We start from the raw sequence: 17,098 nt of genomic DNA, 5'->3' as shown, positions 1-17,098 counted from the left end.
ATTTTACCTGCTCTACAAGAAAGCAATTATAAATATTTCAGTGACCAAAAATAATATGAACTAATACGAATTATATATATTAAATTTTTTCTTTATTATTATTATTATTATTATATATATATATATATAAAGTTCTTTTATGGTGCCCAACTTTATATGCCCAACTCCATGTACAATATGTGATAAGTCAACTAATCAATTGTGTTGGTCAACTCACATATTGTACATGGTGGACATGGAGTTGGACATATGAGTTGGGCACCATAAAAAAACTCTATATATATATATATATATATATATATATATATATATATATATATTTACCAAAATTCCCAGCTATACGAGGACATGCATGCAGCTTGGTTGTGTCCAGCAGGTTCTTTGCATATGCTATATAACTGGAATGGATAGAAATAATCAACGTTCAGATTTTGAAGTTTAAGGATTCGAAATTAATTTATACTCATTTTATTAATATATAAATGATAACATTAAAACATAGATAAAGAAAAAAAATAATTTTATTATGTATTTATAAATATTTTTAATATATTATTTATCAGTTATATATACATATGTGTGTGTTTATGCCTGTATTAATTAATAATTATAACTTTTTATATAATAAATACTATATCTCTATTATAATACAAAATAAATATAAAATTTATATTTACAATTGTAATGAATAAAATAATATTGAAAAATAAAATGTGTATTTTTTAATTTAACAATAATATTGGATTTAAAATAAATTAAAATAATTTAATTTAACTTAATTATGTATTAATTAAACCAATTTTAATAATTTACGGTGTCCAAACCGGCGGGACCACACACCCACCTCCACCGGTCCACCCACAATTTATATTTTTTTAAAAAAATGAAAAAGTTATTTGTATGATTAAAAAGAAAATGATTATTATTGAATAAGCCACTTAAAAAATGACACGTATACAATCCCACCACTAGGAATTTCATGGTGATAAGGTTATCTTTCACTCATTGGGTGACTGAATTGCGCGTGTAATCCACACGCTCAACCTACACGCTACATTTGGTAATACACTGCACGTTGAATGGTGGGATCTTTGGGGCGTTCTTATTTCGAAGTGTGCTAGGTCATGTTTGTTTGCAACTTGCAAGTATTTGAAATTTCAAGCTACTCTAAAGATAGGGTGGAATATATTTATTTAATAATAGGTGTATGATTTTAATTAATCAATAAAACCGCGTGTATTGATAAATATTTACTACCATTGGATAAATTCTTAAAATACTACTTTTTGATAACATCTCATTTATCCTCGAAAATCTAGGAAATGAGAGCCTCAACAAATCAAATTTATATTTTTAAAAAGAAACAAATAAAAAATATGTTAAATAAGATCCTAGTGTAAGAGTATTGTAATACTACATATTCAATACTCATAATTGGTCCAAGAGTAAGTCTCTCGTTACCTATTCAATACTAATAATTGGTCCAAGAGTAAATCTCTCATGATATGAGTCAATCTTATAGATATTTATAATAAAAAATAATAATCATGGTACAAAAATGTAATTTTTTTCTATGAATGATCCAAATAAATTATACATATCATAAAATTGACCAATAAAATCTTTATTTTTTGTGTTGGTTCTAAATATACCCGATCCATGATTAAGCTCACTTTAAAAATAAATTTCACTCTAGTTGTGATCATTTGATTTACCAATATGAGAATAATAAACTCAGGATAATAGGTTGAACCAAACCTAGAAGGCTAGAATATGTGATGATCAATGCCTGCGCGTCTTTCTCTTGAATCCAAGAATAAGGAAATACCCGAATCTTGGAATCAAACCAAACGGGTCACTATATAGAGTTGGCCCCATTTAATAAAGTTTCTTCCTTTTACCCCGCTTGAATCAACTTTGACTGTAGGATTTACCAAAGATCCACAGTAACGAGTGACGATGAATCCAATCCAGCCACACAACGAAAAAAGGAACCCATTAATGCATTAAAAATAGAGACAAGTAAAATGTGAAAACTCCCAGAAAATTTTAAAAAGTCGAAAAAAACTACAGCTAAGCATAAAAAGAGAACTAAATGACAAATTGGTGCTTCGTGGAATTTCTGGAAGGGTAAAGAGCATCCATGTGTGGTGCTGGAGTGTGATGTCTTTGGTTGGCCATTGTTTATTTGCTTTCTAGTGATGTTGATTCCTCAGAATTCAACTAAGGTTGGTTTTCTTTGTTAAATGTTTATTTTCGTTGACAAATATATTGCATTCCGTCTATCTGCTTATTAGTTTGGTATTATAAAAAAGTTTGGATCTTTGGTATATGAAGATTCAAGATAGCCTCAACTTTGGTGGCAGCAAAAGGTTGAGGTTATTTTAATCATGTCGAGTTGAACCCATTATTCAAATAATAACCGTGAAAAGTTCCGCTGAGTTTATTTAAGTCGAACAGTTTCTTGAAGGGTAATGAGTTCTATCTTTGTGCTTTTGGTAGGTTTTGGTTATTTTGTGGAATAGCTATGTGTTTGCTTAACATCTTGTGCCATTTTGTGGTTTTCTAATTTTGCAGAGGCCCTTTAAAGTGGTTCTGTTGCTGTGCGAGAACCAAGGCCCTACTTGAATTTTAAGTTGGTTTTTATTGTCCGGTTTTGCATTCTTTCATTAGTGAAGTGGGAATTGGTTAAAAGTTGAAAGTTTGTGGTTATTCGCCAGTTTTATTATTAAGGAGATACAATAAAGATTTCAAGGACAACAACTTGAATTGTTTAGTCCAACGACAAATCATTAGTACATAATGTCTGTTGTTTTGTTATGGGTGGTTTCTCCCGTTTCTGATATCTCAAATAGCACTGGATTCTTGGAGCCTGTTCGTGAAGGAAGTCGAATTCTTGATTCGTTTAGGTCATTTCCGCAGTATAGAAATTTGATTGTGAATGGCAGGCTCGATAAGGGCCAAAAGAATAAGCGGAGCTTTAGCTTTACTAGCACTGGTTTTAGGCATTCATGCCTGGGGAATTCCGGTTTGGGGAATGAAAGTAGACTCTCTGTGACTTCGAGTATGGTGGCTAGTCCAGCAGGAGGTATCACCTTATCATCCGAGCAAAAGGTTTATGATGTGGTTTTGAAACAGGCGGCATTGGTTAAGAGACAGCTGCAGTCAACGGAGAGCATAGAGGTAAGACCAGATATTGTTCTTCCAGGATCTCTTAGCGTCTTGAGTGAAGCTTATGATCGATGTGGTGAGGTGTGTGCTGAGTATGCCAAGACGTTTTATTTGGGTTAGTACTGGCTATTAAGTATCTGGTTAGCATAAAAATATAATTTTCACTAGGAGTAAAAAAATTGATTTCTGATTCTTTTTGGGGGAAATTTTTTCAGGAACCTTGCTCATGACACCTGAGAGGAGAAAAGCAATCTGGGCAATATATGGTAAGGGTTTATTGGTGCATAGATCTTATCTTCTATAAGAAGTATTGAAAGATGAATCCAATCTTAGTTTGCAAAGTGCTACTTTTTAACAACATTCGATATATTGATTTTCGTGAACTTCATGTATAAGAAGATCTTGAAATTAAATCATTTCTTGATTTCAAGAAACCTGTTAGCCATTACTTTCACCTTGTAAGGATTGATTCTTTGATGATTTTTTATTTAGTATTTATTCCCAGCTCCCAAACCGAAATCAGCATTTCAAAGAATGTCTCTTGTTACTGTGTTACTGCTAAGTGCTAACCTAGGTTGATGTTATTGCCCAGACCAACAAATCTTTAAGTCAGTTTGGATAAAATGGTAGTATAATTTTTAAATGCACGATGTCTTCAGATCCTTGTTTAAAAGATAAAATAAAATAAATAAAAACAGACACGGAGCTTTATCAGTTGAGTTTTTTGTAATCATATTAACGTTAACGGTTGAGTTATTTGAATAGATTGGGTATCAAATTAGATATTTTAGTGAGTATGTTTGAAGGATGTTTGAAGCAACTTAGTTGTACTAAGATTTATAAGTGTGTTATACCCATTGGATGCAGTTTTTTGCAACGCGTTAGGTTCTTGTGATTGCGTGACAACGGACAGTCTGGCACGGTTAAATTTATGAGTAACTAACTAAGGATGCATGTTCTTTTATATTAAACAAAAATGATTATGATTTCTGAAGAATAATTTGAGAGGATGAATGTTATGAGTAACAACCTGAATTTTGATTTCAACTTGAAAACAGATAAAACAGATTGTTGAAAGAAAGAAAATAAATCATAATTCAGAGTGATAAGACTTCAACGTGTGAGACTCACGATTCTTTTTATCATATGTCCTTTGAACAGTTTGGTGTCGGAGAACAGATGAACTTGTTGACGGTCCAAATGCATCGCATATAACCCCTACAGCCTTAGATAGGTGGGAGTCCAGGTTGGATGATATCTTTAGAGGGCGTCCATTTGACATGCTTGATGCTGCTTTATCTGATACCGTTTGCAAGTTTCCTGTCGACATTCAGGTTAAAACTCGATATCCTCCTGCACTTCTATGCCAACTCGTGATTTAATTTTAAAAAAATAATAATGCAGAATTCGCGCAAGGGAGACTACTTTAGTTGATGGCATAAATAAAAACTTGTTTTCCATTTTTCTTTAATGTCAAAGTTACTTGCAGACTGCAGTCAAATTATTGTATTAGACTAGTTTTTTGCATAACTTGTGGGCTTTTCGTAAGGAAAGTTCAAACTGCACAAATAAATGTAACATTTTGATATGAACGTGTGTGGGAGGCTGATGCTAAACTGAACAGCTGATTTAACTGTATCTTTTAAAGAAATTGACAGCGGGTGACAAGTGTCTGTTTTCATACGGTAATTATTATATACGATTCGTCATATGTATTTTTCAGCCATTCAGAGACATGATTGAAGGAATGAGGATGGATCTTTGGAAGTCAAGATATGCAAACTTTGATGAGTTGTATCTATACTGTTATTATGTAGCTGGTACCGTTGGATTGATGAGTGTGCCAGTTATGGGAATCGCACCTGAATCACAGGCAACCACAGAAAGTGTCTATAATGCGGCTTTGGCTCTAGGACTTGCAAATCAGTTGACAAACATACTCCGGGATGTTGGAGAAGAGTAAGTCTATATTGATCAAAACTTAGAAAATATCAACATTTTTTGAAGCATTTGTTGGAAGTAAGTCTTTTTTGGCTCATTTTTTCTTCACTTGGAAGAAATTGGTGTGCTGGCATAATGAGCTATTATTTGAATTAGATTCTTCATCTTTGACAATGCATTCTGGGGTAATAATTGTCCCTGCTGTTCTATATGGCACGTCGATCAAAATTCAAAAGACATAGCTCTTGGGATGTCATGAAACACAATTCTGATGAATACTAACATTGTTGTCTTCTTCTTGATTGCTTGAAGTGCAAGAAGGGGAAGGGTCTATTTACCTCAGGATGAGTTAGCACAAGCCGGGCTTTCGGATGAGGACATATTCACCGGGGAGGTAACAGACAAATGGCGAACTTTTATGAAAAAGCAAATTGCGAGGGCAAGAAAATTCTTCGATGATGCAGAAAAAGGAGTCACACAGCTCAGCTCAGCTAGCAGATGGCCTGTAAGCATAATGTTACTTTTTCAAAACTAAAGCTTTAACATGAAACAAGTTCCCTTTGAGTCACAAAACATTGGTATGACATTGCCATGTAAATTAATCTTCAGCTCTCTTAAGTCGGTTTCGTCTGGTGCAGGTGTGGGCGTCGTTGCTGCTTTACCGACAAATATTGGACGAGATAGAAGCAAATGACTACAACAATTTCACGAGGAGGGCCTATGTTAGCAAACCAAAGAAGATTATGGCTTTGCCAATCGCATATGCAAAGTCTCTTGTTCCACCATCATCAAGAACCTCATCTCCTGTTGTAAAAGCATGAATTTTAACATATTAACTTTCTTGAATACTGAGTTATATACTTAAAGAAACCACGTATAATTTGTACATCTAAGATGTAATGCAATGATATTTTTATTTTTTGTAAGAAAAGAAAAAAAATTTGGGAATATTGTTTTAACTCAGGTAGAGATTTGGAGGTTCTGTTGTTCATTTTATGACTGTATACTCAAAATTTTGGAATCATGTAGCCAATGTTTCGGACACCCCAAAATTGATACATCTCTACCTCTTTATATGGCCCTAGAACTGGGAAGGAATTCTTTTCTAAAACAAGAAAAAAGAGAAAAAAGAGAAAAGAAAACTTATGTCCATGTCTCTCAAATCATACAAATAAAAAAAATGTTCTCGTGACCTTCAAGAGGTGTCCGGGTTGATAGATATAGAGAGGGCAATGCTACATAAGTTTGATTTCTTCTGCCAACAATTTTTCGGATGAGTTTGTCGTATAAGTTTGTCCAAACATATTTACAAAAACTCTAATGATATCATTAATGGAATTGACTAGAGAAATCACAAAGAATTTTTATGTTTTGAAGATTGAAGATGTGCCATAATTTTCTATTTCATATAAATAAAAAACTTATTTTTTATGTAGATATACTGTATACACTTAAATATTAAAACTTTATCTCTATTCTATTTAGTTTTTTATTTTAGAGAATGTCGGTACACTAATAAATATGGTAAATAATAATATCTTATTTTTTTGACCAAATAATATCTTATTTTAAAAATAGATAAATTTGATTTATATCGATACTCAGTTAGGATTTTTACGTGAGGGGGGCAAACTTAGTAATATGTAATTATTGATTATTAAAAAATTTAAAATATATATACATAATAAAACAAAAAAAATAATTTTTGATTCATATCATTATAAAATTTTATTAAAATTTTGAAAAAAAACTTAATTTCTTATAATGAAATTTAAAATAAAAATTAAATATGTAGTTTTATATTAAAATATGTAAAAGTTAAAAACAACTATTTCAAAGTTTTTGAATATTTAGATGCTAAAATTAAAATTTTAATCACTGCAAAGAAAATATTTAACATGCAGATTAAAAATTAAAATAATATGTAATTTTTTATTTACATTTATATTATATTTAGATAAATTACAATACTCGGTTTTTTAATACAATTTCAAACTAAGTAGTGATTAAATTTATTATGAAATTTTGAACAAAATATGCATAAATGTAATATCAACGAATAAATGTTAAAACATTAATATTTCATATTTAATTACAGATTTAACAACTAAAACTGCACGTTCTATGAAATTAAAATTGAAACAGTTAAATTAATCTAATTAATATATCTATGACATACTACAATATATATTATTTTTCAGTTTTTTAGAATAGTTATTATAATTTTAAGTGGTTTGATACATTCAAAAATTGATGATTTTACAAGAAATCAAATTAAAAAATATAAATACTTATCTAAAGGTAACTGTTTTTTATTTTTTAAATCGTCGAATATTTGTTTCAAAATTTTTGCAATTAAATGTGATTCATATTATGTGAATTTTTGTATCAGAGTTTGTTCTTGCGGGATTAATGAAAAATACATTGATCTCACAAATATATAAAAAAATTATTTTTAATTATTTTTTATTTATTTCATTATATAATGTTATATATATATATATATATATATATATATATATATATATATATATATATATATATATATTTTATGGTGCCCAACTTTTATGCCCAATTCCATGCCCACCATGTACAATAAAGGTAACTGTTTTTTATTTTTTAAATCGTCGAATATTTGTTTCAAAATTTTTGCAATTAAATGTGATTCATATTATGTGAATTTTTGTATCAGAGTTTGTTCTTGCGGGATTAATGAAAAATACATTGATCTCACAAATATATAAAAAAAATATTTTTAATTATTTTTTATTTATTTCATTATATAATGTTATATATATATTATGGTGCCCAACTTTTATGCCCAATTCCATGCCCACCATGTACAATATGTGATAAGTCAACTCATCAATTGTGTTGGTCAACTCACATATTGTACATGGTGGGCATGGAGTTGGGCACCATAAAAGAACTATATATATGTGAGGCCTAGATTCTAATCATGCAATCTCAGGGTAATTAAATTAATCAACTCAATTAAAAGAATAGGATTAAAGAAAGACAAAGAAATTTTTTTTAAAAAAAAAAATGGGTGCTCGCTAGATCGGTAAAATCTTACCGATCGAGCGGGCCAAAATAATCCAACTCACTGTCCAAAATTCAGGACCCTCGCTCGATCGGTAAAATCTTACCGATCGAGCGGGCACAAATTTTTGCAAACACTGCCTCGCTCACAAGGTGCTCGCTCGATCGGTAAGAAGCTGCCGATCGAGCAAGACGCTCTGCCCAGAAAATTCTAGTTTTCTGTTCTTAGTTCAACTCCATTCAATTCACAATAACAACATCAAAATCTCATTCAACAAGATACAACATATATGTATGTGTTATACAAATCTCACCAAAATAAAGCATGCATAATAAGGTCCATCTAGTTCGGACTTATTCAATACAAAAAGGAGTTCAATTACATAGTGACTCCTAACATCCAAGCCTCACTCTATTCTCTCAATCCTCTAGCCATGTTGTCTCTGATTCGTTCCTGCCCCACCTGTTGCCAAGTACACATACAAACAAAGACAACAGCCGGAACATCCGATGAGAATAATATTCCCAGTAAAAGAGACTGACATACAATCAAATAAACATATCAATTCATAATGAATTCAATTCTCATATAATCAAATAATTCAATCCAATACTGTAATTAAAATGATATGCATGTCTTTAAACTTCTGGATTATCAGACTCAGATAATCAATGAATTTTTTCTATTCTTTATTTCTTCGGTTTGGGATCCCGAGGCTAAAACATCCACAATCACACCGACTCCCCTCTCGAGGTGGACATGACATGCTTTAAACCTCTAGACTCAAGAGCATTATAGTGAGCTACTCGACAAGGTAGTAAATCGCCTACCAAGCTACTCAACCACAATCCCTAGATCGTCTAATTCAAATTGAACAAATCAAGGCTCAATATGAATGCAAATGAAATCTAATGCACTCAATATAAATTCAATCATATAATCAAATAAGAAATCAAACATGCAATATGTGATTCCTTCTAGGACACTCGAGTCAATCCTGATTCGAGTTAACCGTCCTATTTCATTACAAAGTCGTCTTATACCTCTTCTTTGTCGTTCACTTCCTGAAATCTAAAAGTAACAATTACTCAATCAATATAAACTCAATTCAATCAAATAAGTTCATCAATCGATATATAAGGACATCGATACTATACCGGCTCAACTCTTCCAAACTGATCACAAAAGCAAGGCTCACAATCTCCAAGAACTTCAATTCAATCTATCAGAAGAAGTTATAGTGATCAAAATCGATATCAAAACTCATATCAAACTCGGTAAAACTCAAAGGATCAAAACGACAATCAAACTTCAAACTGACGGCATAACGGCTGAAAACTGAGCAAACCGAAAATGCAGACAGCAAAATAACAACTCAACAAACTCATTCCAATCCTCAAACATCAAACCCAACTCAATAACAACACATCTCAAAATTCAGATTTTCGAAATTCACAAGAAAATTCATATCAATTCCGATCGTCGTTAGATCTTCGAACCGTCTTAGATATACGATCACTGCTAACTCATAAGCATCCTCTCCGAATAAAAACAAATTCTGACAACATCAATAAATTCAAACTTCTCAGAATTAAGATAAACTTACTTCTAAACGGAGCACTCGTCGCTGTGATCGCAGGTATCAAATCAAAAATCAATTCTACCGGACGGATTGAGCTAGAAATAAAATCACAAAAGCTTGAAAAGCATTCTCACGCCTTCCATGGCTGAAAACGAGTTGGAGGAGATGAAAAAGTTATTCAAAGAGACTAAGTCAAAGTAGATAATATAACAAATCCCCTATTTGCATTTTAGTCCCTGAAATTTCCGAAAATTGCAAAAAGGTCCCTGATTAATAAAAAGTACGATCTCAAATTCTGAAATCACTTATTATCTCAAATAACATCAATTAAGATAAAAACGGGGCGTTACAATTCTCTCCATCTAAGAAAAGATTTCGTCCTCGAAATCACGATATCAACTCATAAGAAGATAATTAAGAATTCAAGAACAGAATTAAGAACTCACATCAGATGAATAAATAAGGAAATCTCTGTCTCATGTCAGATTCTGTCTCCCAAGTCGCTTCTTCGACTCCGTGACGACTCCACTGAACTTTCACCAAAGGTATCGATTTGGTTCTGAGCTGTTTCTCCTTTCTGTCAAGGATCTGAATCGGTCTCTCGAAATAACTCAGAGTTTCATCAAGTTCGGCTTCGTCAGGCTGAAGTACATGAGAAGGATCGGGATGGTATTTCCTCAACATCGAGACGTGAAAAACGTCGTGAATACCAGATAAAGAAGAAGGAAGTGCTAGACGGTAGGCTAGATCGCCTATCTTATGTAGAACTTCATACGGACCGATGAATCTCGGTGACAACTTCCCTCTCTTCCCAAATCTAACAGTACCTCTAAACGGAGAAATCTTCAAGAATACACGATCTCCCTGATCGAAAGATAGAGGTCTGCGACGGATATTCGCATACTTCGCTTGTCGGTCCTGAGCAGTCTTCATTCTCAATCGAATAGTCTTCACCTGCTCAGCCATATCCCGGATCATATCTGGTCCCAAGTCTGGGGACTCAGACATCTCATCCCAGTACAGAGAAGATCTGCACTTCTTTCCGTACAACGCTTCGAAAGGTGTCATTCCTATACTTGCCTAAAAGCTGTTGTTGTACGAAAACTCAACGAGAGTTAATGAATCTTGCCAAGTAGTGCCAAAGTCAAGCACCACTGCTCGCAACATATCCTCCAGAGTCTGAATCGTCCTCTCAGACTGTCCATCCGTCTGAGGATGATACGCTGTACTTAGGTGCAACCTAGTACCCAGAGCCTCTTGTAGGCTGTGCCAGAAGTGAGAAGTAAACCGTGGATCTCGGTCAAAAACAATGGATCTCGGCACACCGTGCAATCTGACAACCTCTCTAACATACAATTCTGCCATCTGATCGTGACGGTAAGTCATCCGATACGGAATGAAACAAGCAGACTTCGTCAACCGGTCAATCACTATCCAAATGGCATTGCATCCTCGAACAGATCGGGGTAGTTTCGTAACAAAGTCCATCAAAATGTGATCCCATTTCCATTCCGGAATAGACAGACTGTACAGAAGACCTCCCGGCCTCTTCCTCTCAGCTTTCACTAGCTGACAGTTCAAACAACAGGATACAAACTTCGCAACATCATTCTTCAACTTCTTCCACCAAAACTGACCTTTCAAGTCGTTATACATCTTCCGGCCTCCTGGATGAATACTGAACCGACTGCAATGCGCCTCTCTCAATAAACGCTGCCTCAACTCAGAAATATCAGGCACAACAATACGGTTATTCATAAACAAAACATCATCCCTGACCTGAAATTCAGACTGGTGTCCTGATCTCACTTTCTCTATCGACTTCTGAATACTCTCATCTGATTTCTGTGCTTCTCTGATCGACACAAACAACTCTGGCTCGGCCTGAATCGCACAAACTCTTATCGGATTTCCATCTGACTCAAACTCCAACCCAGAAGTGCAACAGTCATCGATCAACCGAGAAACACCGATCGTCGAAAGAGATAAAGAACAAAGCTTGCGACTCAAAGCATTGGCTGCTGCATTCGAATTCCCCGGGTAATACTTAATCTCGCAGTCGAAGTCCTTCAATAAATCTAACCATCTCCTCTGCCTCATATTCAACTCAGCCTGTGAAAATAAGTATTTAAGACTCTTATGATCCGAAAAGATCTCAAAAGACTCACCGTACAAGTAGTGACGCCAAATCTTCAAGGCAAAAACAATAGCAGCAAGTTCAAGATCATGAACTGGATAGCGAGTCTCGTGCGGTTTCAACTGCCTCGACGCATAAGCTATCACGTGCTTCCTCTGCATAAGAATACATCCGAGGCCAAGATGAGAAGCATCGCAATACACTGTGAAACCTCCAGAACCAGATAAAATAGAAAGTATCGGAGCACTAGTCAATCTCTTCTTCAACTCAACAAAACTGGCCTCACACTCTTCAGTCCAAACGAAAGGTGCGTTCTTCTGAGTCAGCTGGGTGATCGGCTTCGCAATAGAAGAAAAACCCTGGATAAATCTGCGATAGTAACCTGCTAAACCCATAAAACTGCGGATTTCTGGCACTGAAGTCGGCCTGCGCCAGTTCATCACTGCTTCTATCTTTCTAGGATCAACAGCAATCCCATCTCCTGAAATAATGTGCCCCAAAAAGACAACTCTGTCGAGCCAAAACTCACACTTCAAAAGCTTGGCAAATAACTGCTTGGTCCTCAAAATCTGCAAAACAAGTCTCAAATGCTCTGCATGCTCTGTACGGGTCTTAGAATAGATCAAGATATCGTCAATGAAAATAATCACAAACTCATCAAGAAAACGCTGAAAGATTCGGTTCATTAACCCCATAAATACTGCTGGGGCGTTAGTCAAACCGAACGGCATGACAAAAAACTCAAAGTAGCCATACCTCGTTCGAAACACAGTCTTATGGAAATCTTCTTCACGAACTCTCAGTTGATGATATCCCGATCTCAAATCTATCTTCGAATAAATACACGAACCCTGCAATTGATCAAAAAGATCATCGATACGAGGTAAATGATATATGTTCTTAACTGTCGCCTGATTCAGTTGGCGGTAGTCAATGCAGAGATGCATAGAGCCATCTTTATTTCTAACAAACAAGACAGGAGCACCCCAAGGCGACACACTCGGTCTAATGTATCCCTTGGCAATCAAATCTTCCAATTTCTCCTTCAGTTCTTTCAATTCGATTGGGGCCATTCGGTACGGAGCTTTTGAAATCGGCTGAGTACCTGACGTCAGTTCAATGCCAAATTCAATCTCACGAACAGGTGGTAACCCCGGAATCTCATCTGAGAAAACATCAGGAAATTCCCTAACCACTGGTATATCGTTCAGCTCAGGACTAGACTTCAGAATATCGATCGCATAAACAAGAAATTCTTCGGCTCCTCGCTGTAACAATCTAGTCATAGATAAAACGTATATCAAAGGAATTTTGGAACGAGAACCCTTACCAAAGAATCTCCACTCCTCTGATATCTCTGGTCTGAAACGGACTATCTTCTGAAAACAATCTACTGTAGCCCTGTACTTAGTCAAGACATCTATGTCAACTATGCAATCAAAGTCAGACAAACTAAGTACAACACATTCGAACTCGATCAAATTCCCTTCAAAACTCAATTCACAATTCCTAACAAAACTCCTCGAAACAATTCCTCCACCCAACGGTGAAGTAACAGAAACTACAGCAGGTAAAGGCTCAAAAGGCAAGGCATGCATCGACACAAATTTCTCAGAAATGAAAGAGTGAGAAGCACCTGTATCTATCAAAATAATAGCAGGATAATCAAAGATCGTACAATTACCTGCAATCATATCATCAGGTGCAGCCTGAGCCTGATCCTCAGTCAGAGCATACACTCTTGCCTGCTGTCTAGGAGGTTGGTTCACATTCTGGTTGCCTCCTTGACGATTCTGTTGTTGAGGCTGAAAAGAGTGAACTGCGTTCAATTGCCTCTGAGGCTGAGATGACTGTCTAGAAGCATTTCCGCCCTGCGCTTGCTCAGAACCCCGCTGAGGACAAAGTCTAGCATAATGCCCCGTCTGCTGGCAAATGTAGCAATTCCCAAATATTCCTCTACACTGGTCACTGGGGTGACGACCTCCACACTTGTTACAAGAAGTACCAGAGGAACTTGAACCTTGGCTGTAACTGTTTTGTTTCGAGCCATCCGAACTTGAAGAACTGCTTCCTGAGTTCTTAAACTGCTTTCCCTTGGGATGGAAGTAATTCTTCTTATTACCTCCACTGTTACCACCTTCAGTCCTCGGTGGTTGATTCTGATACTGGGGCTGTTGGGCCTGAAACTGTCTCTGTTGATGCTGAGGTGCATACTGATTCCCTCTCTGCCTTATCAATCCGGCTTCTGCACCTTTGGCATGATCCATAGCATCTGCGAAATTATTAGGCCTCCCGGTATTGACCAAGGTAAAGATATCAGGATTCAAACCGTTAATGAAGTGATCAGCTTTTGCTTCATCATCGCCAGAAATGTGTGGAGCAAAACTCAAAAGACTGTCAAATTTGTTCACATAATCTTCGATACTCAGATTTCCTTGTTCAAATTTGCGAATTCGGCATTTTTCTCTTTTCGGTAAGAAACTGGGAAGAATCGTTTATAAAACTCAGCCTTAAATAGAATCCAGTTTATAAGAGTACCTCGGTTCTCCATGGACTTCTTAGTTGAGATCCACCATTTCTTAGCCACTCCCGTGCAGTTGGTGAACAACCAATCTAACTCGACGGTCATCGGAGTAGTCTAGAGAATCAAAAAGTTCATCTATATCATCCAGCCAACCCTCGCAATCCATGGGATTCTCCGTACCTCTCAAGATCGGTGGTCGGAAAGACTGAAATTTCTTCAGTAAGGTTTCCATAGGGGTAGCTGTGGCATCCATCTGATTCTCAACTGTATCGCCCTGGTTATTCTGAGGAGTCACTACTGGCGGAGTTTCAGTCGTAGCAAAACCCGGTGGAGTATTCATGTTCAATCTTCTTCGAGTACCCATCTAGAACAAAAGGGATTAGGGAAACAGATATCTCAATCTCACAATTCCAGTTTCTCATAACCTCTGATCTTCTTATTCAAGCCAAAAGATGGAACTCGGATTCAATGAATGATTACAGTTCATATCTCAGTCAATTCATGCTTTATAATTTAAATCACACAATCATGTAATTCAATTAATTCTCAATCAATAAAGCATGCTCGCAATGTATTTAATAAATCAATTAAATAACTCAAACACATGCGAGAATTCAAAACAAGCGGACTCGATCTACCCCGCTCTCTTCTAATTCCTGTCCAAGATCTTATGCTCTGATACCACTTAATGTGAGGCCTAGATTCTAATCATGCAATCTCAGGGTAATTAAATTAATCAACTCAATTAAAAGAATAGGATTAAAGAAAGACAAAGAATTTTTTTTTTTTTTTAAAAAAATGGGTGCTCGCTCGATCGGTAAAATCTTACCGATCGAGCGGGCCAAAATAATCCAAATCACTGTCCAAAATTCAGGACCCCCGCTCGATCGGTAAAATCTTACCGATCGAGCGGGCACAAATTTTTGCAAACACTGCCTCGCTCACAAGGTGCTCGCTCGATCGGTAAGAAGCTGCCGATCGAGCGAGACGCTCTGCCCAGAAAATTCTGGTTTTCTGTTCTTAGTTCAACTCCATTCAATTCACAATAACAACATCAAAATCCCATTCAACAAGATACAACATATATGTATGTGTTATACAAATCTCACCAAAATAAAGCATGCATAATAAGGTCCATCTAGTTCGGACTTATTCAATACAAAAAGGAGTTCAATTACATAGTGACTCCTAACATCCAAGCCTCACTCTATTCTCTCAATCCTCTAGTCATGTTGTCTTTGATTCGTTCCTGCCCCACCTGTTGCCAAGTACACATACAAACAAAGACAATAGCCAGAAAATCCGGTGAGAATAATATTCCCAGTACAAGAGACTGACATACAATCAAATAAACATATCAATTCATAATTAATTCAATTCTCATATAATCAAATAATTCAATCCAATACTGTAATTAAAATGATATGCATGTCTTTAAACTTCTGGATTATCAGACTCAGATAATCAATGAATTTTTTCTATTATTTCTTTCTTCGGTTTGGGATCCCGAGGCTAAAACATCCACAATCACACCGACTCCCCTCTCGAGGTGGACATGGCATGCTTTAAACCTCTAGACTCAAGAGCATTATAGTGAGCTACTCGACAAAGTAGTAAATTGCCTACCAAGCTACTCAACCACAATCCCTAGATCGTCTAATTCAAATTGAACAAATCAAGGCTCAATATGAATGCAAATGAAATCTAATGCACTCAATATAAATTCAATCATATAATCAAATAAAAAATCAAAAATGCAATATGTGATTCCTTCTAGGACACTCGAGTCAATCCTGATTCGAGTTAATCGTCATATTCCATTACAAAGTCGTCTTATACCTCTTCTTTGTCGTTCACTTCCTGAAATCTGAAAGTAACAATTTCTCAATCAATATAAACTCAATTCAATCAAATAAGTTCATCAATCGATTCTCTTCCAAACTGATCACAAAAGCAAGGCTCACAATCTCCAAGAACTTCAATTCAATCTATCAGAAGAAGTTATAGTGATCAAAATCGATATCAAAACTCATATCAAACTCGGTAAAACTCAAAGGATCAAAACGACAATCAAACTTCAAACTGACGGCATAACGGCTGAAAACTGAGCAAACCGGAAATGCAGACAGCAAAATAACAACTCAACAAACTCATTCCAATCCTCAAACATGAAACCCAACTCAATAACAACACATCTCAAAATTCAGATTTTCGAAATTCACAAGAAAATTCATATCAATTCCGATCGTCGTTAGATCTTCGAACCGTCTTAGATATACGATCACTGTTAACTCATAATCATCCTCTCCGAATAAAAACAAATTCTGACAACATCAATAAATTCAAACTTCTCAGAATTAAGATAAACTTACTTCCAAACGGAGCACTCGTCGCTGTGATCGCAGGTATCAAATCAGAAATCAATTCTACCGGACGGATTGAGCTAGAAATAAAATCACAAAAGCTTGAAAAGCTTTCTCACGCCTTCCATGGCTGAAAACGAGTTGGAGGAGATGAATAAGTGATTCAAAGAGATTAAGTCAAAGTAGATAATATAACAAATCCCCTATTTGCATTTTAATCCCTGAAATTTTCGAAAATTGCAAAAATGTCCCTGATTAATAAAAAATCCGATCTCGAATTCTGAAATCACTGATTATCTCAAATAACATCAATTAAGAGAAAAACGGGACGTTACAT

The 17,098-nt window shown here is 35.4% G+C and overlaps 2 protein-coding genes across 3 annotated transcripts; one reads left to right on the top strand and one right to left on the bottom strand.

Moving 5' to 3' along the window:
- Positions 1–2,068: 2,068 nt before the first annotated feature.
- LOC140887307 (phytoene synthase 2, chloroplastic) lies at positions 2,069–6,060 on the top strand. 2 transcript variants are annotated; one of them, XM_073294473.1, is made up of 7 exons: positions 2,069–2,228; positions 2,578–3,286; positions 3,387–3,437; positions 4,333–4,505; positions 4,895–5,130; positions 5,425–5,617; positions 5,751–6,060. In XM_073294473.1, the coding sequence occupies exons 2-7, from the start codon at positions 2,803–2,805 to the stop codon at positions 5,931–5,933; spliced, it is 1,320 nt and encodes a 439-aa protein (XP_073150574.1). In that variant the 5' UTR covers positions 2,069–2,228; positions 2,578–2,802; the 3' UTR covers positions 5,934–6,060. The 2 variants fall into 2 exon arrangements, with proteins under 2 accessions (XP_073150574.1, XP_073150573.1); XM_073294472.1 differs by lacking the exon at positions 2,069–2,228 and adding an exon at positions 2,239–2,471.
- A 3,132-nt stretch (positions 6,061–9,192) lies between these two features.
- On the bottom strand, positions 9,193–14,762 carry LOC140888725 (uncharacterized). Its single transcript, XM_073296423.1, has 8 exons — positions 14,470–14,762; positions 14,089–14,355; positions 13,612–14,001; positions 13,205–13,275; positions 12,980–13,039; positions 12,291–12,475; positions 11,158–11,306; positions 9,193–9,226 (listed from the first exon to the last, which is right to left on the bottom strand). Exons 1-8 carry the CDS (start codon positions 14,760–14,762, stop codon positions 9,193–9,195), a joined length of 1,449 nt encoding a protein of 482 aa, XP_073152524.1.
- Between the last annotated feature and the right edge of the window lie 2,336 nt (positions 14,763–17,098).

Source organism: Henckelia pumila, chromosome 3, assembly GCF_033568475.1.
Source record: "Henckelia pumila isolate YLH828 chromosome 3, ASM3356847v2, whole genome shotgun sequence".
NCBI lineage: Eukaryota > Viridiplantae > Streptophyta > Magnoliopsida > Lamiales > Gesneriaceae > Henckelia > Henckelia pumila.
Note: the sequence above shows the minus strand (reverse complement) of the source record. Positions and strands in the feature narration are given on the sequence as shown.

Excerpts from the sequence above, each read along its gene's own strand:
- LOC140887307 (XM_073294473.1), top strand. The coding sequence starts at position 2,803 with ATGTCTGTTGTTTTGTTATGGGTGGTTTCTCCCGTTTCTGATATCTCA. Across the intron at positions 3,438-4,332 it reads AGCAATCTGGGCAATATATG|TTTGGTGTCGGAGAACAGAT; the intron begins GTAAGGGTTTAT and ends TCCTTTGAACAG. Across the intron at positions 5,618-5,750 it reads GCTCAGCTAGCAGATGGCCT|GTGTGGGCGTCGTTGCTGCT; the intron begins GTAAGCATAATG and ends CGTCTGGTGCAG.
- LOC140888725 (XM_073296423.1), bottom strand. The coding sequence starts at position 14,762 with ATGGGTACTCGAAGAAGATTGAACATGAATACTCCACCGGGTTTTGCT. Across the intron at positions 13,276-13,611 it reads CCTAGACAGCAGGCAAGAGT|GGCTACAGTAGATTGTTTTC; the intron begins GTATGCTCTGAC and ends GACTAAGTACAG. Across the intron at positions 9,227-11,157 it reads ATTTGGATAGTGATTGACCG|ATTTCAGGAAGTGAACGACA; the intron begins GTTGACGAAGTC and ends TGTTACTTTTAG.